General features: G+C 43.3%; 3 protein-coding genes and 1 pseudogene across 4 annotated transcripts; 1 reads left to right on the top strand and 3 right to left on the bottom strand.

The window, feature by feature from the left end:
- Positions 1-1261: 1261 nt before the first annotated feature.
- Positions 1262-2191, top strand: LOC311140004 (free fatty acid receptor 2-like; the record flags this gene model as incomplete). Its single annotated transcript, XM_084174978.1, has 1 exon — positions 1262-2191. The coding sequence occupies one exon, from the start codon at positions 1262-1264 to the stop codon at positions 2189-2191; it is 930 nt and encodes a 309-aa protein (XP_084031104.1).
- A 1315-nt stretch (positions 2192-3506) lies between these two features.
- On the bottom strand, positions 3507-5646 carry LOC311140299 (lens fiber membrane intrinsic protein-like; the record flags this gene model as incomplete). Its single annotated transcript, XM_084175288.1, has 4 exons — positions 5466-5646; positions 4840-4989; positions 4268-4402; positions 3507-3568 (listed from the first exon to the last, which is right to left on the bottom strand). The coding sequence occupies exons 1-4, from the start codon at positions 5638-5640 to the stop codon at positions 3507-3509; spliced, it is 522 nt and encodes a 173-aa protein (XP_084031414.1). The 5' UTR covers positions 5641-5646.
- Positions 5647-8520: 2874 nt separating this feature from the next.
- On the bottom strand, positions 8521-13682 carry LOC311140293 (myelin-associated glycoprotein-like; annotated as a pseudogene). Its single transcript has 9 exons — positions 13604-13682; positions 12852-13235; positions 12335-12628; positions 11808-12077; positions 11243-11522; positions 10751-11014; positions 10357-10632; positions 9911-10022; positions 8521-8683 (listed from the first exon to the last, which is right to left on the bottom strand). The product of its transcript is annotated as a myelin-associated glycoprotein-like (transcript).
- A 1501-nt stretch (positions 13683-15183) lies between these two features.
- Positions 15184-20920, bottom strand: LOC311140292 (V-set and immunoglobulin domain-containing protein 10-like). The gene is made up of 12 exons (XM_084175278.1): positions 20636-20920; positions 19999-20328; positions 19447-19719; positions 18755-19021; positions 18316-18561; positions 17915-18193; positions 17396-17488; positions 16620-16841; positions 16168-16284; positions 16030-16067; positions 15820-15915; positions 15184-15540 (listed from the first exon to the last, which is right to left on the bottom strand). The coding sequence occupies exons 1-12, from the start codon at positions 20706-20708 to the stop codon at positions 15466-15468; spliced, it is 2109 nt and encodes a 702-aa protein (XP_084031404.1). The 5' UTR covers positions 20709-20920; the 3' UTR covers positions 15184-15465.
- Positions 20921-21668: the final 748 nt, after the last annotated feature.

Raw genomic sequence — 21668 nt, forward strand, 5'->3', positions numbered from 1 at the left:
ATCCAGCTCCTGTCAGCGACTCCACTCCGGAGCCAGAGCAGTCCGCTCCACCGGTGCCCAGTCCAGCTCCGGTCAGCGGCTCCAGTCCAGACCATGACGTCAGCCCCTCTCCAGGTTCGGGGTCTCCCACACCAGGGTCCAGACAGGGCCTGGCGTATCGTGGGAGGAAGGAGAGGGGAAGCAGGGCGCCGAGGTCCAGACCAGACCAGGGGCGCAACAGGGAGGCGGAGAGTGAGAGGTCGTCACGCCCCGAGGCGGAATGCCCACCCGGCCCCTACCCTGTTATGTTTATGTTGTGCGGTCGGAGTCCGCACCTTTGGGGTGGTGGGGGTACTGTCACGCCCTGACTCAGTGGACGCTTAAATGTTGAGTCAGGGTGTGTATATTCTTTGTTGTGTGTTTTCTATGTTTCGATCTATTATGTGTAGATCTATGTTGGCCGGTGTGGTTCCCAATCAGAGGCAGCTGTAGCTCATTGTCTCTGATTGGGGATCATACAGGCAGCCTATTAGCACTAGTGGGTTGTGGGATCTTGTTCCGTGTAAGGTATGTTGTGTGTATCTACCTTAGGACTTCACGTTTCGTTTCGTTTCTTGTTTTGTCGTGTGTTTATTTAGTTGAATAAACATGTACGTATATCACGCTGCGCCTTGGTCTGTCCCGTCATTAAACGAATGTGACAATGGGTTGATACATTAGATTTCCATTGATAATTTTTGTGTGATTTTGTTGTCAGCACATTCAACTATGTAAAGAAAAAAGTATTGAATAAGATTATTTCATTCATTCAGATCAGATCTAGGATGTGTTATTTTAGTGTTCCCTTTATTTTTTTGAGCAGTGTATATATGCTGGCACGTAACAGATCTTAAATTGAAAACTAAAATAGCACATTCTGCTGTTTTGACCAATATAACAACCTCCTAAGGAAGCTTGACTGCACTCAGCTGAGCTCTCCAATTCCTGATTGAAAAGAAATACACATCTACAGCCAGGTAGGTTATGACCATTTGGAATTAAGAATGTGTTATGCTTCTCCCTTTAAGGTTTTCACTGTTGAGCTGCAAGTTTACTGTGGGGAGGATGTAGCTATAAGAAGATTATGATTCCTTCATTGGTAATAAGAAATTGGCTGAGATATTGTAACAAAAATACATTGATCATTGAAAACAACTTAGTTTTTATAATTTGAATATATGATAAGTGGACCCCCTGAATTTGTGTTAATTGTTTTATTTGTTTATCTTATAGCTTCAGAGCCATGTTCGGGGTGAGAAGTGAGGTGATTCTGTCCATCTACGTCATCATCTTCCTGATGGGCCTGCCTGCCAACATCCTGGCACTCTACGCCTTCAGCGTCAAGATCCACAACAAGCCCACTCCCACAGACATCCTCCTGCTCAACCTGACCGTGTCCGACCTTTTCCTCCTCTTCCTGCCTCTCAAGATGTACGAGGCGGCCTCCAACATGCTGTGGGACCTGCCCAAGTTCCTCTGCTCCATCACTTCCTTCACCTTCTTCTCCACTATCTACACCAGTTCTCTCCTGCTGATGGCTGTCAGTGTGGTCCGTTACCTGGCGGTGGCCTTCCCCGTCACCTACCGCCTGCTCCACAAACCTTTCTATTCTGTGGTGGCTAGCGCAATCATTTGGCTTATCTCCATGGCCCACTGCAGCATCGTGTTCATCATCCAGCACCTCACCCCCAGCAACTCCTCCGTCTGCTATGAGAACTTTACAGAAAAACAGCTGGCCATCATCCTCCCGGTGCGTCTGGAGTTCTTCATCATGCTTTGCTTGGTTCCTCTCATGGTTTGCATCTTCTGCTACCTCCGCTGTATCTGTATTCTGTACATGAGCCCAAGGATCAGCCCGGGCCAGAAGCAGAAGGCCATCGGGATGGCGCTGGGTACTCTGGCCATGTTCCTGATGTGTGTCTTGCCCTACAACTTCTCACATGTGCTGGGTTTCTTCACAAACTCCAGCCCCTCGTGGAGATACTACACCCTGCTGCTCAGCGCCTTCAACACCTGCCTGGACCCTATCATCTTCTACTTCTCCTCATCCACCTTCCGCATCACTACCAAGATATACATCTGCAAGATGCTGGGACTGCGACAGGGTCAGGCTGCAATCCAAAAGGAAAGCACAAGAGCAGATTCGGGCCAAGAGGAGAAGGGACAGGATTGACCGTAATAGGGTTAACAATTTCATCTTAAATTGTAACTCCCTTTGTGACAGGGGGAATGGAAGCATGTTGTGTGCAACAATGGGAGGCAATTGAATGCAAGTTCAACAAAAAAAAGGTACAGTAACTTCTTTAAAACATTTCTAGCCTATCTATCTATGGGTAACACAGGGTTGACGCATTATGCTCGACGCACTCAGTTTTCCAGCACAAAATTGCCTAAAAGAGTACAACCAGCTCACCTGCTTTTACACTATGATATGGCTATATTATTAGATGTAAAAAAATTCTTTTGAATCACTAATTTAAAAAGGAACAGTTTTACCATATTAAAACGAGAGTTCAGTTCATGTTACAGGGTTGAACATAAACCTGAGGGACAAATGTAAATGTCTCATTCAATTACATTAATTAAGTAAAAATCTTCAGACATTACTTTCCCAAAGCAACAAAATAACTAGGACTTTACAATGATGGTGAAAATCTTGTAATTAAGTAGATTCAAATCTTCGTAGAAGGTGAACAAACATGACATGGGACATGCCAAGATGGGGATTTTAATGAAAACACACTGCTATTAGAATTTGTAAAAAATATATATAAAAAAATGCTTAGTTTAGTTAGAGCATAGATGTATGTGATCCTAATGTTAAATTGAGTGTTTTATTGAAATTACAAAATACACTCTATTCATGGAACGACCCAGCTACACACAGTATATTTCAAGATAATATGTGGTTTGTGTTTTACACATTTCTGTGAACTATACCTTTTTAGCCAAAGTCATTCATCTTTAAATGTTAAAATGTTTATATTCCATTTACAACAGTGAGCACTTCATACATGATTCATTTGTTTCATCACAGTAGCTTCTGTTACCCTTTTGAATTGCACACTCTGTGAAAGCTTGGTTGTTATTCCTTTTAAATGATTCATTTGTTTGGTTAGAGTATGTTCTGTATTACCCATTTGAATTGACACATAATGCTAAATCTTTTCTACCTCCATTGGTATTGGCATGAATCTGCTAACATTTGTGTTGCAAAGACCTTCCTGTACTCAAGAGTTTCAAGGTTGAATGTAAGAAAGAGTGTAAATGTTTTACTGTTTAAGAGAGTTACAGCTTTATTAAAATGACACGTAAACTGCTCAGGCAGAATCAAACATTTTTATTAATCTTTGGTTCTCAATTTTCTAGTACATTTTCTATATTTCAGTGATATTTCTATTGGTAAGCTTGATTATTTCATCGTGTTGGAATTGCAGGGGCTGAAATGTCCCTGTTTTGCCATCTTTTCACTGGCTTTCCTCTCTCTTTTAGCGTGGGCCTGTCACTCTCCTGCATTCATGCATTCTGTAGGCACACATGTAAAATATACCTGCAAAATAAAAATATTTAAATCAACAACTGTCCAGCATCTGTGCTACTTGAGGTAGTTCCCATAGAGATATATAAAGAATAGTGTATAATCTGTTATCAGTAAATACCAGCATTGTCTGTATGTTTCATCAATAAAACTACAACAATTGATGATATTCTGCAGTGTTTGGTTTGACTCGATTCAACTAGCATTTTGGATTTCAAATAATTACTTAGGAGATGAGAAGAACAAGTGCCATCTGATTCTAGTTCTGTTTATCCATAGATAAAGAAAAGAAAAGAGGGCACACTCCTTTATTTGCCATTGATCACTTCCATGACAGCATGGGCAGCTCCTCCATTTTTCTAGTTAAATATTATCTTCTTCTATGCATTTATTGGCGGTCTGTAAACAAGCGGAAAAGGTGCATACCGCCACCTACTGTGCAAGATTGTGTTTTGTCAAAACAGGCATACAGCCAAAGTTGGTGATTTACTGCCACATGCAGTGTTGGAATGTTTTCTCAGGAGTATAATTCTTTGGCAGATCCCTCCCGCTGACCTGGATGGAATTCTATGATCCTTCCTTAACCTACAGGAAGTCCCACCCAGTTGACACCTTTAAAATGGTGTAAGCTTTCAAGGGTGCTGCCCATGCTAAAACAGACTTTCTGGCAAGTGTGCCCTCTATCCATATTTATGTCTGTATCATTCTTACCTGCAAAGAAGGTCATTAGCAGTGCCACCCAGCCCAGTATGTAGGACCAGGAGAAGCGCCAGTCACCGAAGCGCTTCCCCAGGAAGTTCACCGTCACCCCAGTGTAGATAGCCATTGCAAGCAGAACAAAGAGAGCTGGCGGAGAGTAAGAGAGGAGATATTCAAATGAGGACTCCCAATTTACAGTAGATAGAACTGTAGGTAAAATAGCGGTCGGGTCAGTAAACATCGACACAATGATTTATCCTGGATACATTTACATTTGTGTATTAAGGCTGAGAGTATTTCTGTCAGGGGTGCAACTTTCACTGGGGACATGTCTCCCCCACATTCTGAAATTGCATTTTTGTCCCTCCCAGTTTTATAATTGGAATGTGATACAAAATGAGGCAACGGTGTGCTTTAGGACCATGCAGACGTCTCCGAGTGGTCGGGTAGGCTGTTTGGAGTGTTTATCTGACTGGATAAAAAAATATATATATATCCCCCCCATCTTTTAAAACCAAAATTGCGCCCCTGATTTGTGTATTGTGTCTAACTCTGTTAGCTTCGCAATGTCCAGTGGGACTCACTGGAGACAAAGAACATGATCCCTGCAGCGAAGGAGCGGTTGAACCTCTCGAAGGCGGAGAAATGGGCGAAGGAGAGAATGCCTGCGATGATGCCCGCGAAGCACGACATGGCCGACAGGATCATGAAGGCACGGGTAGCATTCCAGTAGGCTAAGGACAGAGAGAGAGAGAGAGAGGAATAAAACAAGAAAAAGAGAGGACAGATACAATTTCAAAGATTAGAGAAAGTCACAAGCCCACACGCCTGTGAAAACCGTGTCTTGACCCATTCATTCAGTCTAATGCTCCAAATGTTCCTTTTCACCTAAACTAGTGCCAGCCAATTAGAGCCAACGGGTGCATGATTTGCCTCCAAGTTAACTGTAAAAACATATTGAGTCTAAAAAACATATTGATTCTATTGAGTCTGAGTCTAATGACACTTGTTACTATTTCAGTCATTCAGTCATCTCCTTCATTACAGACCTCCTCGGTAGTCCTGGACATGGCTAAGACAGGCGTACAGCATTCATATTAGGAAGTCCTTCAACTAAGGGAGTTTCGTCTGACAACTGAGGGACTTCCTAATATGGATGCCATACAGGCAGTCCCAGTGGTCCTATGGGTCCCCAGTGCGCCCCACTCACCGATGCTGTCCGTCTGCATATAGCACTTGCCCGACATGCAGTACCTCCACAGGCCCTGGTGGGCGAAGCTGCCCGACAGGCGGTACTGCATCCAGTAGTCAGTCGCAGTCGAGACCACCAGCAGGATGTTCCCCACTATGGCGCAGAACAGACCCCCTCCCATGAAGCTGTGCATCCTGAGTGAAACTACGGCGGCGGCGAGGCTCTACGCACTGCAGCGCACATAAAGGCAGAGGGACGGGGTCAATGGCACAGTCAATATAGGCAACCATCTAGCACAGGCAACACAGTCAACCATGGGGCACAGGCAACACAGTCAGCCATGGGGCACAGGTAACACAGTCAGCCATCGGGCACAGGCAACACAGTAAACACCATGGGGCACATGCAACACAGTTAACCATGGGGCACAGGCAATACAGTCAGCCATTGGACGATGCAAGGCTTTGCGGATGCACTCAAAAAGTTGCAGGCAGCCAGGGTTGGGGTCAATTCCATATTAATTCAGTGAATTCAGGAAGTGAATTGCATGTCCAGAATTACAAATAGCTGTTTAAAGTCCAGGAAGTGATTGTTTTCACTTCCTGGATTGACTGAATTGAAATAGAATTGACCCCAGGCCTGCAGTCCACAATGGCACACACTATGCCTACAAACTAAACACAACATACAGAGACCTAGACAGAAGCATCAATGGTGCATAGAACCAGACAATGCATGCAATGCTTCACTCAGCAACAGTGCAACTAGATGAAACAACACAGTATCACTTCCTTATTTGCAGAGACACACGTGAACATGTGTCATATTCAATAACACAGGATGGCAAAGTGTCTCTGTAGTTGCACAGAGACAGTATGGATCCTATTTTGAACTGTACATGTTCCATTTCTGTATCACGGTCAACACTGTGCAATCCACTTACGCTATCTACTACACCGCATGTATTGTAGAGATGTCAGCTCACTAACCTCAAACACAAAAATACACAAACACTCCACAACCATGGTTATACTGAAATATCTAAGTGTCACATTTGAAAGTGAGAGTGGAGGATGGGCAGTGGTGTAAGCATTTACCGGCTCCAAAAAATGCTCATGTAGAACTAACCAACAACAAATTATGGATATAAAAGCTGATAACACCTCTGGAACACCTCCATGTTTCCAGATCATAAAACTTCCATAGAGATTCCTTTATGGTTGAGGAAATGAAGAGCTAACTGTCTTACTCATTGATCTTGCCTCCAGGCGGCACTAGAAAATAAACATTCAGTTCAGTGGGTTCAATGCGAAGTAAATACTATTTGCAATACAGTCAGACCAATCACCAAGGCCCTATGTACTTCAGAAACTAAAGGATGCCTCATAACTTTTGCATCCATCTTGGCCATCCATTCCATGTATTGTACTACATTCAACATGCTTGCATAGAAGTTACTTGAGGTCAAGCATTGAAGTCAATTTCTGTAGAATGCTGAATGGTTATGACTGCATTTATTTTAATGCATACTTTGAAATAAAATTAAATGGCAATGATTAAAGAAAAGTAATTTACTTATTTAGCTTTAAGCATTATCTTATTCTGATTAGTACTGAATGATTTCAATTTAATTAGCTGTTAACCATTTCATTGCACTTCAGGACAAGTCTTTATTAGTCTTAGAAAAATATGCTTACATTCAGTAGCTCTGCTATTTTTCTCAGTGGACAGAAGTGTATCTCTTTGCCCACCTGTGCCCCACATGGCTACAATGCTTTATTCCACACAGATTTACTGTATACCCTTGCTTATTAGTCTAATCAGTCCAAACGGCCCAATCTGGCAACACAACAGAACAGCACCGGGGCTAAAGTACCAGGATGCATCTTACCTGAGTTCTTCAGGATAAATAAACCCTCTTAAGTGTCAACCTTCCGCAGGGAAAGAGTGAGAGAGAGAGAGAGAGAGAGAGAGAGTGCAAGCCTGGAGTGAGCAAAACGTCAAAGAGGACCCCCTAGGCCGAATTCCAAAAAGTTATCCCCTTCGCTTTTCTGTCTATGGAGGCAAAATCCTTTACAACAATCAGCAGCGAGAACAAATGCACTTGAGCTGGTGGGCGCAGAGGCACGTGGCTCTTTCCCATTGAGCGACCATGGGGACTGTTGGAGGGGGGGGGTTGGGTTGATAGTATGGGACAGTGGGGGATGGGGGGGGTTGGGGGAATGAGGCCGCCACCGGTGTGCCGTGGTCCCCTTTCTGTTGTTGTATCTGGTGTTCTGGAACTATGGATGTGCAGAGGCTTGCAGTATACTGGGGGTGGTCAATGCAACATGCTGAAGCTCACACTTTCTTTCAGTAGGAGGAGCACACTGTCATCTGTGGGCTGGGTATGGTGATGAGAACAGATACACGCTTAGAGAGAGCCCACACATGACCACACGCATGGCTTAAATTAACTCCATCTCTCCATCTCGCTCTCTTACGTACGCATTGACACACACTCATAAATACATGCACACACACAGACACACAAAATGTCAACATACATGTGCAGTATCATCATGACATCGCAGGCACTGATAATCACATTTAATTTATTCAAAATGATCTGTTGCCAAGTAATTACAATATTATTATTTACACAGAATTTCAATGCATGTATATTAGATAACTTGCAGTCAGACAAATTGGTTTGACCAGTCATTAAGGAGCTTAATTAAGTATTAACATTCATGCCCAGAATTCAAGGAGAAAAATGGTATGGTAAATAAATACACCAGTGATCTGTACCAACACAGAGGGTGAAACAGAACTGATTGTGTGTCTGTCTCCCAGTTATTTAGCTCCAGGCCTCATAGACCTCAAATCCAGTGAACACGGGCCTCTGGGCTGCCTGAACAAACACAGGAAATGATTATATGATGATCATTCAAAGATGTTCTCGAGTCCAGTTCTCACTGATCTCTGGTTCTAATAAACATCTTTCCATATCTATTGGCCTGTGTTGCTAGTGTGTTTTTATTTTCTCCCAATATTTACCTCCCAGCTTTATACAAAGGAGGAGACGGCCATTTTAAACTTGGACACTGTGCCCAGTGTCATACACATTATAGTGGAAGTCCTCTTCTGACACCATCAGAGTGCGTGTATTACCTGGGCAGTCAGTAGGCTCATGGTGTATCACCTGCAGTGCCCCCTTCAGATCAACCTCCTCCAATGCAGCGTGGCATTCTCTTCTGTGTAGGTAAGACCACAGTCATTAGATTACATCGCTGACATTATTGTTTAAAGGGGTAGCGCAGCCAAAAACTTTATTTTCCTGTGTTTAGTATATATTTCCACACTATGAGGTTGGCATAATAGTGTGAAATTGATGATAAGTCCCTTTTAGTGTCCTGGCAGGCTCAGTTGGTAGAGCATGGCGCTTGCAACGCCAGGGTTGTGGGTTCGATTCCCACGGGAGACCAGTACGAAAATGTATCCACTCACTACTGTAAATCCCTCTGGATAAGAGCGTCTGCGAAATGACTAAAATGTAGTATATAAGCTGATTGAAAAGACCAGCTTTGCCAGAGCCGGTCTAGTAGTAGTGCTGCTATCCTTGGACCATACATCCCCTGGAGGCCACGGTTTGATCCCTCGTTCCGCCAATCACTATCTCGCCTGTATCCCTAATAAACCCTACCATCTCATATTCTGATATGCAACTGTGATAAAACTTCAAAATACCCTAAAAAAACAATGCTTTATAATGTTATGTCTTATAAAAAGGTGTATAATAGGTTATGTATCTAAATTTAGACTAAACATGGTGTTTATCAGAATGCATTATACATACAGGTTTCAAGTGAAGTGTTACAGAAGACTATGCAATTGAGTGGCCAAAACATTAAGAACACCTGCTCTTTCCATGATATGGACTGACCAGATGAATCCAGGTGTAATCTAGGATCCCTTATTGATGTCACTTGTTAAATCCAATTCAATCAGTGTAGATGAAGAGGAGGAGACAGGTTAAATAAGGGTTTTAAAGTTTTGAGACAATTGAGACATGGATTATGTAGGTGTGCCATTCAGAGGGAGAATGGGCAAGACAAAAGATTTAAGTGCCTTTGAATGGGATATGGTAGTAGGTGCCAGGCGCATTGGTTTGTGTCAAGAACTGCAACGCTGCTGGGTTTTTCACACTCAACAATTTCCCATGTATATCAAGAATGGTCCACCAGCCAAAGGACATCCAGCCGTCTTGACACAACTGTGGGAAGCATTGGGGTCAACATGGGCCAGCATCCTTGTGGAACGCATATGACACCTTGTAGAGTCCATGCCCCAACGAATTAAAGCTGTTCTGAGGGCAAAATGGGATATTAGGAAGGTGTTCCTAATGTATGGTATACTCAGTGTAGTGTTCAATATTGGTTATGAAGCCCGAAGCGTAACTCAACAGTCATTGTCACTCTCACCTCTTGGTGGAGTAGAATCTCCTAAATAAAAAGGTGGCAAAGGAGAGTACCAGCAATAGGGCGCCCCCAACTCCTCCGTAGAACAGGGACCGCTGGGCAGACGTTTCACCTGCTATTGAAAAATCCACAAAGTGATCATCAGTCTTACTACATGGAGCTTTCCAATGTTCTACATTCACATGAAATATCAGCTGGATTTACATTAGGATACATTAGGGCAAGCCAGATGCTACAGAAGCAATACGATACGATAATAGTCATAATAATCTTTCAACTCCTGCTTCATTTTCACTCTTTCAATTTATCTTACTTTCTTCACTACATTGTAGTAAATGTGGTATAACTTCTGCTTAATAAAGATGACACATTTCACTACAAATACAGTCCTTTAGATATTGATTTGTTTAACATTTGCCAATTACCCTATGGCTTCACTCAGATGAGGCCAAACTTAACAATGAATGGGAGTTTGAGGAAGGCACTCCCATGCTCATTGGTTGAATTACAGAGGACATCACCCATGTCATCACCCTTGGGACCAATGAGAATGGACCTCAGGATCCTCCAGTTGAGCAGGTCAGTGATGTTGTGAGTCTGATTGTCCTGGATGCTCCATGGTGTCCAAATGATCTTCGCCACAGGGTGAGAGTCCACCACACACTCACACCTCACCTCCCCATCATTCACAGAACAGAAGGAGATGGGAAGTATAGCTGGTGCATCTAAAAAAGTGTAAGATAAATGGAAAGAGAGAAAATGACAAAACGACTATGGCAAACTTCCATATTTAACATGGTTTATAAAATGGTTACAAAATGTTTATGACATAATAATACACACAGTCAACGTTCACAGCCATGGTGTCTGAACTGCACTCTCCCATCTCGTTCAGAGCAGAACAGCGGAACTGCCCCACGTCTCTGGTCACAGAGAGACTCAAACTCCCAGAATCCTCTTTGAGCAGGACTGCCTGCACCCCGAACACACGGTACCACTTGTAGGAGCTGACTGGGAGGTGACCGTGACCCAGACAGGACAGAGTGACCGTTTCTCCCTCCAGAGGCCGGGCTGGGAGCTGGCTGATTGACACGTTGGTGGGTGGTGCTGGTGAAGACCAAAAATGGAGGAAAATACTGGTATGGTAAAATAACCAATAGCGCTGTGACATAATCTTCGAGTACATTGATGTTGAATAGAAAAGGCGTGGTGGAAAGCATAAACGTCACAACAGAGTGTACAATCTCTCATTTCTTTCACTGAACATAATTCATACTAATAATGATCATTACAAAAGGAAACCCTCTTATACCACCTTGGACATTTTCATAATACCTTTCACAAATACCCTCAGGAGAAGCTCATCATGGCCATGTGTGTTGTTGACCAGACAGGTGACAGACACATTTTCATAGGTGCCCTCTGCAGCCAAGATATCCAATCACGGTGTGGTTCTGGTTCTGGGGGGAGGTGATTGGGTCAGCGGCAGGGAACAGGGGTTCTCCATCCACCATCCACAGCACTGTGGCCTTTGGTCGAGCCCGGGCCTGACACCTGCAGAAGACTTGGCCAGCATTGTAGGAGCAGCTGGAGTTAGCCAATATAGATGGCTTGTCTGGAGAATGAAAATATGTTTACTGGTAGTTCCATTAGCTATCAATAACAGTTCACAATTAGGCCTACTTCACATTCAACAAAATCTCACAGTCCATATTTTGGCAGTAGTAGTCAATGCGCTCTCCTCCATGGTCTGCACTTTGCATTGTTCTAAGTGGTGGAATATCTCTGGACAAACACATACTCTTTTTAATCCATTTTTCCATTGGAATAGATTTGATTTCAAGTCACTAAATCCACATATCCATTCAGTAAACCTCAGAATGTGAGACCTAAAACTCACATTCTGCAGTGACCACAAAACTAGAGGAGGGCTTGGACCTCCCCAGAGAGTTGATAGCTGTGCAGTGGAACATATTCTCGTCTGGGTCCAAGTCTGTGACCGCAATGGTCTCTGTGCTGTGGTTCAGTGGCATGACCAGGCCATCTCTCAGCAAGTACCACAGGTAGGAGCTGGCAGGGGGGTTGGCATCACTCACACAGGACAGGGACAGGTTAGTGCCAACCTGGACCACAGTGCTGCCCCCTGAGACACTCACAGACCTGGGGGCATCTGAGAGAGAAGAGGGGCAAAGGAGAGATGCTGGAAATATCACAGTGAGCCTTTAAATGGAGTTCATCATTCCTTATTGTCGGGGAATTGCTCCTAATTTTCTAATTTGATGTTCCTATGTCCCAAGTTGTATCACAGAATGTTCCCAACCTAAAAGGAAAAGTTGATGTAATGCTACAATTTGAATGATAAGATACAGTGAATAGAAACAAATTGAACAGTAAGAGGAGAGTAGAGTGACTCTAGCTGAGACTTACAGCTCACGTCGAGCACCACCTCCCCTGTAGCTGTCTGGCCTCCTGGATGTGTCACGTTACACGCCACCGCATTCTCATGATCTTCTGCTCGGGCCACAAACGAGATAGTGGAGAGGACGCGCCATCGTCCCTGTATCTCCTCGGTGTGGTACCCCTGGACCACCCCCCTCTGGTCCCTGAAAGAGAGGGAGGGAGGGGAGGAGGGGCAGGTGTGGAGGACAGCACAGGAAACAGTGATGTTGCCCCCCTCCCTCTGCTCCTCACTGACTGGCAGCTGTGGCCTTGGTGCTGTATCTGGAAATAGCAAGAGACGCTAAGTCTAAGACACTAACAATGGGTTCACTCATTGTGTTATCGGTCATTCCTCGCAATAGTCTGCTAACATCTACATCATGTGACCAAAATAACTACATTATGACACATTTTCTTTTGGATTCGTGTTTTTTCATGTTTGGTTCATTTAAAATTCTCAATCCATTTTCAAGAGCCCTTTGTCAGGTTTTGCATAATTCATTACCTGTAACCTCCAGTGTCACCCTCCACTGAAAGAAGGCGAAGACATACTTGCTGACCTCATCAACCCAGGGGTAAATGTCATCTCCGTTATGTTCTAACATCGTTCCATGGATCAGCAGGCTGCAGTCTCCATCAGAGGCCCTGCCCACCAGTTATGTTCTATCACTGTAGTGCTCTATGATATCCACTGGTTTGGTGCGGCTGAAGACGACTGGATATTTAGCAGGCATCTTGGAATACTGGTACCAGGTGACAATACTGGGGCTGTAAGAGCTGGGGTGTGTGAAGGAACAGGGTATGAGGATACAAGACCCAGTCAGGCCGGATATCTGATTAGGAATGGTGACGGTCCACTCCTCAGCCACTACCAACACGCACCACACCACTGAATACGACAGCATTCAGAAAGCGAGAAGGTGAAAATAAATAAGAGTGCCAGACATTTCATGAGTATTGTTTGATAGCTGAATGCTGTCGTATATGGTAGAATAATAAAACAACTTCCAGAAAACATTTAATTTGTGGGCTCAAATGTATCAGCAATTGCGTGATAATATTGAGAATATAAAGATTCAATGTACATTTCTCTTGGAAACAGAAGACAATACAATGTCTTATCTACCAGAGTGTACACCCATTCAAGGCTAAGGACATCATCATTTTTGTAAACATTTAGCTCTCAACTCGAGGCATGATAAATGCTCATTATGAGCAGGCACAGACAGTCATCAATGAGGTATAAAGTAGACTTACCTTGTAGAGTATAGCAGAGGGACACATGTTTTCTGAGAGTTATCATGACTGATGCACCTGCATAAATGGATGACATCATTAGAAATAGACTGTGGAATTCCTATTGAATCTGGAGGACAAAATGTCACTCAAGTGCAGATAAACTGTGATCAAAATGTAACTTGAGACTACGCATTCAGTTACTGTCGATTTCTACAATATGAAGAATCTGTGGCAGAACAAGAAAACAAAATACAGCATGCCTTTGTCTGGATGCAATCATTCATTAGTAACACTCCAATACACTAGTGTAGCCCCGTGTAGCTCAGTTGGTAGAGCATGGCGCTTGCAACGCCATGGTTGTGGGTTCAATTCCCATGGGGGGCCAGTATGAGATTTTTTTTTCGATTATGCACTCACTAACTGTAAGTTGCTCTGGATAAGAGCGTCTGCTAAATGACTAAAATGTAAATACACTCATTGACATTTCTGAGAAATGTAAATGCAGTGTGACTGCTCACTAAATGTTTCTAACAAAATATATTAGGCTGCATTTGGTGACATACCTCAGTAGCCCTGTCGGTCTTCCACTGATGACTGATCCGTTGCTCTTGGAAATGACACTAAAGTGACCTTGATGCCTAACCTTATGCTTCTCATGCCCTAGAGTGGTCACAATGTTGCCACCTTCCACACCTCAACAATGTGAAACCACATAGACATACAACACTTCTATAACAGCAGTACTCCCTGAAGTACTATACTCCAAATATGTTGCCATGTTCGTTTATGAATTTAGGAAGCTATTTTCAAAGAGCAGAGGATAGAATTGTATTTTAAAGTGATTGTCAGATGCCCATGTTTGTGTGTACCAGAGGCACAACCATAGGTAACCCTTAAAGACACTAAAATAGGCCCATATTTAAAAGCAGAACAGAGTGGTTATATGAACTGTAATAATCCCCAATTTATGAAACTTAAAATATCAATTGTAATGGGTTGTTTAAAAAGTGTTAAAGAAAACAGATGTGTAACTGACTGACCGGCATTGCAATTACATTAGACTGAATATACAAAATATTAATAACACCTAATATTGAGTTGCACCCCATTTTGCCCTCAGAACAGCCTCAATTCGTCGGGGCATGGACTCTACAAGGTGTCGAATGAGTTCCACAGGGATGCTGGCCCATGTTGACCCCAATGCTTCCCACAGTTGTGTCAAGTTGGCTGGATGTCCTTTAGGTGGTGGACCATTCTTGAAACACATGGGAAACTGTTGAGCATGTAAAACCCAGCAGCGTTGCAGTTCTTTACACAAACCGGTGCGCCTACCATACTCCGTTCAAAGGCACTTGAATATTTTGTCTTGCCCAGTCACCTTCTGAATGGCACACATACACAATCCTTGTCTCAAGGCTTAAAAATCCTTCTTTAACCTGTCTCCTCACCTTCATCTACACTGATTGAAGTGGATTTAACAAGTGACATCAATAAGGGATCATAGCTTTCACCTGGTCAGTCTGTCATGGAAGGAGGCATGTGTTCCTAATGTTTTGTACACTCATATACACACACATACATACACACACAATAGACAGTCATTTTTATAAGATTTATTGAAAATAAATACCAGTGCAAAGTTTGCTGATCAACAAGATTGGAGTTTAGATATACATGTATATTCAATTTGGTTGACGCAGAAACACAATCTTGATTAAAAAACACCTCATTCAGTTTTGCAGTTACAGAGAGCATCATATCCCCATATACACAAGAGCTTTTCAAGTTAGTGATAAAACAATATTAAGAATATAAAATATAAAAACATTTAGGACATAAAATAATTGCATATCACAGTGAAAATGACAGTTTCATTCAGTTTACACAATTGTGGCAGTTCTCACAGGGGGAGGAGCGACAAACGTGGGGAGAGGGATTGACCGCTCAGACGGAGCCTGGAAAAGATATCAGATACAAAGTATGGCTGGTAAATCATTTCTGAATAGACATCTTGTATGTCACTCTCCTACATTTCTATATAACAGTTCTAACCCAATAGCAATTCCACACGGCCCATATTCACAAAGCGTCTCAGAGTAGGAGTGTTATTCATTATGGTTTAAAAAGGCAAAACTGATCCTAGATCACCAGTCCTACTCTTCTATGCTTTGTGAATATGGTCCCTGATGTGTAGATGTTTTGTAAGTGTGTCATGACAAGGCGGGGTGAATTACCACTTGTAATGTTATTCTGTTGTAATCAGGCAGTGGTTTGAATCCTCCAGTCAGCAGATGGTTGGGAGTGTTTATGTCTGGTTGGGTTGACACCGCCTGCATGGGGTGAGAGAGCGCGAGCGAGTGCGCGCGCAAGAGAATATGAGCTCTACAGTACAGGTAGGAACATGACAGTTGTGCAATAACACATTTCCCAATTACTGGCATTACCTTCACTGCTTTGGGCACGGGATATATGTTCTGTTGACCTATAAAACAGAAACAGCATTTTATAGTGAAAACCACTTGATTCCGGATGTGATAACAAAACGGGAAGGAAGATCAGGGGATTGAGGGTAGTGCTCCTACGTTTCTTCCTGCAGCAGTTGACACAGAGGTATATGAGGCCGATGAGGAGGAGGAGGAAGAGGAGGCTACAGGGGATCCCGACAGCGAGGCCTATAATCTGTGGTCTGCTCAGACCACCTGTCACACCAGCGCACACACACAGTACAATCTGTTAGAGCAGCATTCACAGAGCCGACTCTCCACTGATGTGTCAAAGGTGACATGGAAGCATAACGTTGACTATAAGTTTAACTTTACCAGCATCATGTGGAGGTTTACCTGTGTCACTTCATTATGTTAACATGCAGCTCATTCCTCAGTCTCTTTCAAAAATACAACCGACTATCTTATAAATAAATTAATTAATTTCTTCACATGGAACAATGCCAAGCCAACTAGTAAGTGGGAAACAGATTAGCACCTCCCAAACGATCTGACCTGAATAGGAAAATGATCCAAGTCAGTTCAAATACCGGGTCCAATTCTCTGCACCCCTGATGGTTCCCCCTGAGTTCTGCCAGCAATGGGGATGACCCGGAAGTAGTATGTGGATTTGGGATCCAGAACAGAGATATCAGTGCTCCGGGAGGATCCGGGCCTCTGCTGAATGCTCCGGAATCCCTCTGTGGCTCTTTTACTTCGGCCGCCATTTTTATTGCCACTTAGGTCTGGTCCGCTCATCTGTATGTCAAAGCCTTCAAAGCAACGGAGGGACAGAAACCAGTGTTGAGCAGTACTTAAAGGGATATTCCATATAATTTGACATTAACTACAGCCAAGATACATGTAAAACCAGGTAAAATGTCAAATTGTATCCCAAAGCTGACACTACTGAGTAGTATTATACAAGATTCTCAGCCAACTGCTTGAGGACAGCTTTATAGACCGAAAAAGACATAAAAGGAAAATAGCAGGCTCGTTTAAAAAAAATAGGTTTAGACCTCTTAGGCTACAATTTCAGTTTCTCACACCAAAGCATTGTGCGCTCTAGAGCAAAGCCGGATAGTCCAGATGGTCTCAGTCATTAAGCAATATTTACAGTACACCCCTATCTCCTGTGTTTGGAGTTGCATCTTTTCCCAGCACCAATATTGCTGAGGTCTACTAGTTCAGCAGTGAGATCAAAAGCCATTCAACAATTGAGAGGTTCCCATGTTATAAAATTACATGCCTAAATTGTGGGAAATATATTCTGTCAATATCATTTTTACAGGAACATTTGTCAGCATAGGTACGTCATCAGCTTTACCTGTAATCACAGAGGTGGGAGGGACCTCCCAGGTCATTGTGACGATGGTTCCATCTTGATTAGGGAAAAGACTGGAATCTGAGATGGTGGGGCCTGGAGAGAGGGGTGAGAGGGAGACTATGGCGCTTTGTGTAAAAAAAGCATGTTTTTCTTTACACAGTCTAAGACCCCATTGTTCTGCTTTATTCTAGTAATCTAGTGCTCTAGAACTCTCAGGTAACATTTGATTCTCCAGTCATTTAAATACAGTACAACTCCTTCCCAGTGCTCAGCACAGAGACCACATTATGCATGTTTAACCACATGCTGTAACTACTGTGTTAGCGGTGTTACTTGAGGGATATAAAACACTACTATAACAGTGGATCACAATTTCTTTGTTTTTGCGTAGTGTCCTACATAAAGCCTTTCAAATTTCATGGTGACCCACCAAGTAAACAAAACCATGTATTTCACGCCAACTCTATCCATGACCCAAGAAAAACAGGCTGTTAACCACCGTCTGAGAAACTGACATACCCAGTAACTGAGTCTTTTTTCCATTGTTGCCCAGTGGGTTGCTACAGTTACAGGTGTAAGTGTAGAGGTGAGCGGTGCTGGTGTTAAAATTGTGGATGCTGAGCTGCGCAGTGTCCATGTTGATCTGGTACTGCAACCCATTGGCTAAGAGCTCGCTACCTTTGGACCATGTGACCATAGCCTTGGGCGTGGCATGGCTGTTGCAGTGGATGGTGACCACTATTTTACCATCTTGGTCCACTGTGGTCAAGACCATCGGTAGGAACTCTGCAGGACCAGCTGAGGAGGAATGAGACCACTAGTTACACTGTGTGATTCTCAAACATTATGTTTGTTGTGCAAACCTGCAAAATGCCTGGACCTTACAAAGTCTAGTATGGAATAGGGAATAAGTAACTCACTGGCAGTAATATTGCACTGTGTCTGATGGAGGGGGTGATAGGCCATACAGAGGACCATTTTCCCATTGAAGTTCTGAGAGGCAGGCGTAGTCAGGCTGAAGTCTCCGGCACCGCTGGTGGCGTTGTTCAAGGCAGGGAAGGCCAGTAGGGCTTCTGGCGTGCCTCCTGGCCACTGGCAGTGGAACTGCAGGTCGACATTTCCGTTCACTGCATTGACTGAGCACAGTGGGCTGGCTGTCGGGCTCTCTGTGATGGTAGGAAGACAAGGGGGAGGGGGCATAATTAGAACACTTGCACCCTAAACTAATGCAGATAATCCAGATGTTTCAAGACCCCTTATGCTAAGACCAATGATATCAAACAACACAAGGCAAAGCATGTGTACCGTGTCACACTCCAGCAACAATACTTTGCCCCTCAATAGATGCTAATACTCTACCATAAATGTTGACCGTCAAGTTCCTCTTGCGCTGCGTTCTTGTGTTCTCATTGACCAGCACACAGGTGTATATACCCCCCTGGCTAGTTTGGACATTGGTCAGATTGAGACTTCCTCCTTGGGAAACAGGCAGGGTCTGACCACCAAACATCCAGGAGGTGGAGGGCTGGGGAACCCCCTCGGCCTGACAGGAGAGAGAGAGGGAATCTCCGGAAACAAAGAAGGCCTGGGACGGACTGGCTCCAAGCATGGGCTCGTCTGGTCCATCTACAGGAGACAGGTAGTGGAAGAGAAAGGGGGAAGTCAGATGACCATTTAAGGGCATATTGGTGTCATCAAATGGCTGGTTAAAGTGGATGTCATTTCTGGTCGCATTTTTAGTTCAGTGTAAGGTAGAAGAGTAAGAAAGTGAGGAGGACTATTGTCATTTCCACATGCGAGTTCCATATAGAGGAGTTGAAGGAAATAAAGACGTGGTAAAGTGGATTTGTGAGACAGGGAAACATGTTGCTTTCAGTAAAGGATTGTTAAAGTATTCAACTACAAAACTAGAGACATGCGAGTAATTACAGGTGCACAAGACGGAAAATTGTGCTGTTAACTAATAAAGTAGAGTAAAAAATTAGAATAAAAGTCATGTTCAGACTAATGCTTTGGACAAATAAGGCAAGATTCAACCACTTCCTTCTTACAGAGAACAGTGATTTTCCTATGAGACGTGACAGTGCTGAAAGGATTGGTCAGGACCAAGGTGTAAAGTCCTGTGTCGGTCCGGTTGGGCTGAAGGATGACCAGGCTCTTCTGGCCCACCGTGTAGTGGAAGTTGGTCTGTATCTCCACACTGTTAAAGTACCACCTCCACTGGTCGGCCTCTCCCTGCAGTGTGCTGTACTGAAGAGTGAACTTGCCGGCTCCCTCTATGGCCTCGGCAGGCTCGGTGTTCACAGACACATTCTGGATGTAGTCTGAAAGCAGAAAGGAGAGCAACAGTTGGGGTAAAGGACACAGATGGATGGACAAACCGTATTGCTTCTCCATGGTGAGGAGGACAATGTAGCTGCAGAATTCCTTAAACGGGTATCCTAACATGATTAACCTCTACATTAAGTCTAATCTTCAACTAATATGTGTAATATTCAACTAAAAGGTGTGCTCAAAGGAGAATCTCTATTGAAACTGCTTTTTAGTAAAGGAATAGGCTTAATCTGGGTCTGGGAAACCGGCACCAAATGCCCAATACTCACCATAGACCTTTAGCACAAATGTGGCTGAGACGGTCTTCAATCCAGACTTGACTATGTCCACTGTGTAGGTGTTACTGTAGACAAACAACACATTTTGGAAGGTGAGGGACCCATCGGCCTCAATCTTCAGCACATCACGGTGAATGGCGGATATGTCTGGTGGAACACTGGAGCCAAGGGTCCAGGTAACCACAGGTAAACTCCCCATATTCCATTTGACCACAGGGTCAGGTGCACCACTGATGGCCACTACCAGAGTCACGTTGCTGCCAACAGTGGCGTTGACCAGCGAGTTTCCCGGGGGAGAGATGGTCAAGTCACAGTTTACACCTGTAGTTGATCATAATGAAGCAAAAAGGAATTGAAATTGTTAACATTAATACAAAGTTGATTAATGGTCACGTATTGTAACTAAATCCCCCCCCCCCCAAAAAAAAAAAAAAACATCTCAATCATCTCATGATACATTCTATATGGTCATAATTTATTGGGTAGTTAATTAGGCGAATCAATAATTTGTTAATTGTATAATTTATAGGTTCACAATATTACGGTGCAGGCGTATTGGAAAGCAGGCTAGTTTTGTTTATTTGCACCTTTCATACTAAATTAAACAGCATGATGAATTGAAACTTACCTCTAATCACAAATATCAATAGAGTTACCTTCAAAATGTGCCATTTGTTGACACCAAACTGGTGCGAGAACATTTTGGTTTTACTTTTTTTTTTTTTTTCACGAATTCCGAAACCATAAATTGCTCACAGCTTTCACATAAAAATATTCCAAATGTTAGCTTTTTAAGATACCACTAAAACATCTGGGGTAAGTTCGATAAACCACTAATACAATCGCTCCTGCGTTGTGTGTCCTCTATTGCACTCAACCTTGCTTCACTCTCGAGCTGTCCGGGCTATTAGTCATTGAGATTCGAGAGCAATTCACCTGTGTCGATGTCAAAGCCTTGATTGTGGACACGTGAGTACCACCACGCCTCATGTTAAAACCAGCCTTTTAAAAATACATTTTCCGTCTGCAACAATTAGTAGCATTATTAAGCCTACAAAAAAATATTGGTAAACGTGGGCTTTACTTTTACAGCAAAACTTTCAATAAACAATGCAAAAGTGACTGTGCTTGTTGAGGTGGGACGTTCTTTACTATATCAATATCTACAGGTAAACTAGTCTAGAATGGCATATTCAACCAAACAGTAATGCGAGAAAGCAGAGAATAAAAAGGTGTAGGCTAGTGTATGGTGATTTACCATACATACATTTATGTGTTTCAGGACCACTGTAACAAAATGCCCTGACTAATGAAAGGTAACAGGTTGGACTGCATTCTTTGCAGCACCTATGGCTCTTGTCTTCTGGGAGACACCAAAGATTATGGATATACTGACAAGATACAGTACATGTCTCTCCGCCCTAACAACGGGAGTCGTTGTCCACAAAGCGGCACGGTTGGGCTGCCTAGCTCCCGCCTATCCTGTCTTTGGATTGGTGGATACATCTCATTATTGTATTCATTTCTGAATATTCGAGGAGAGTTGTTGACGTCAACAGCCTGTATTCAATGGCGACGCTATGCTACTAGCCTCATGCCATGAATAGCCAGCCATTGAGACAACTCCGATATAAAGTGTTTTTTTCTCAAAGTTGCCGGGC

The sequence above is a fragment of the Coregonus lavaretus genome (assembly GCF_964263955.1).
Source record: "Coregonus lavaretus genome assembly, chromosome: 13".
Classification (NCBI taxonomy): Eukaryota; Metazoa; Chordata; class Actinopteri; order Salmoniformes; family Salmonidae; genus Coregonus; species Coregonus lavaretus.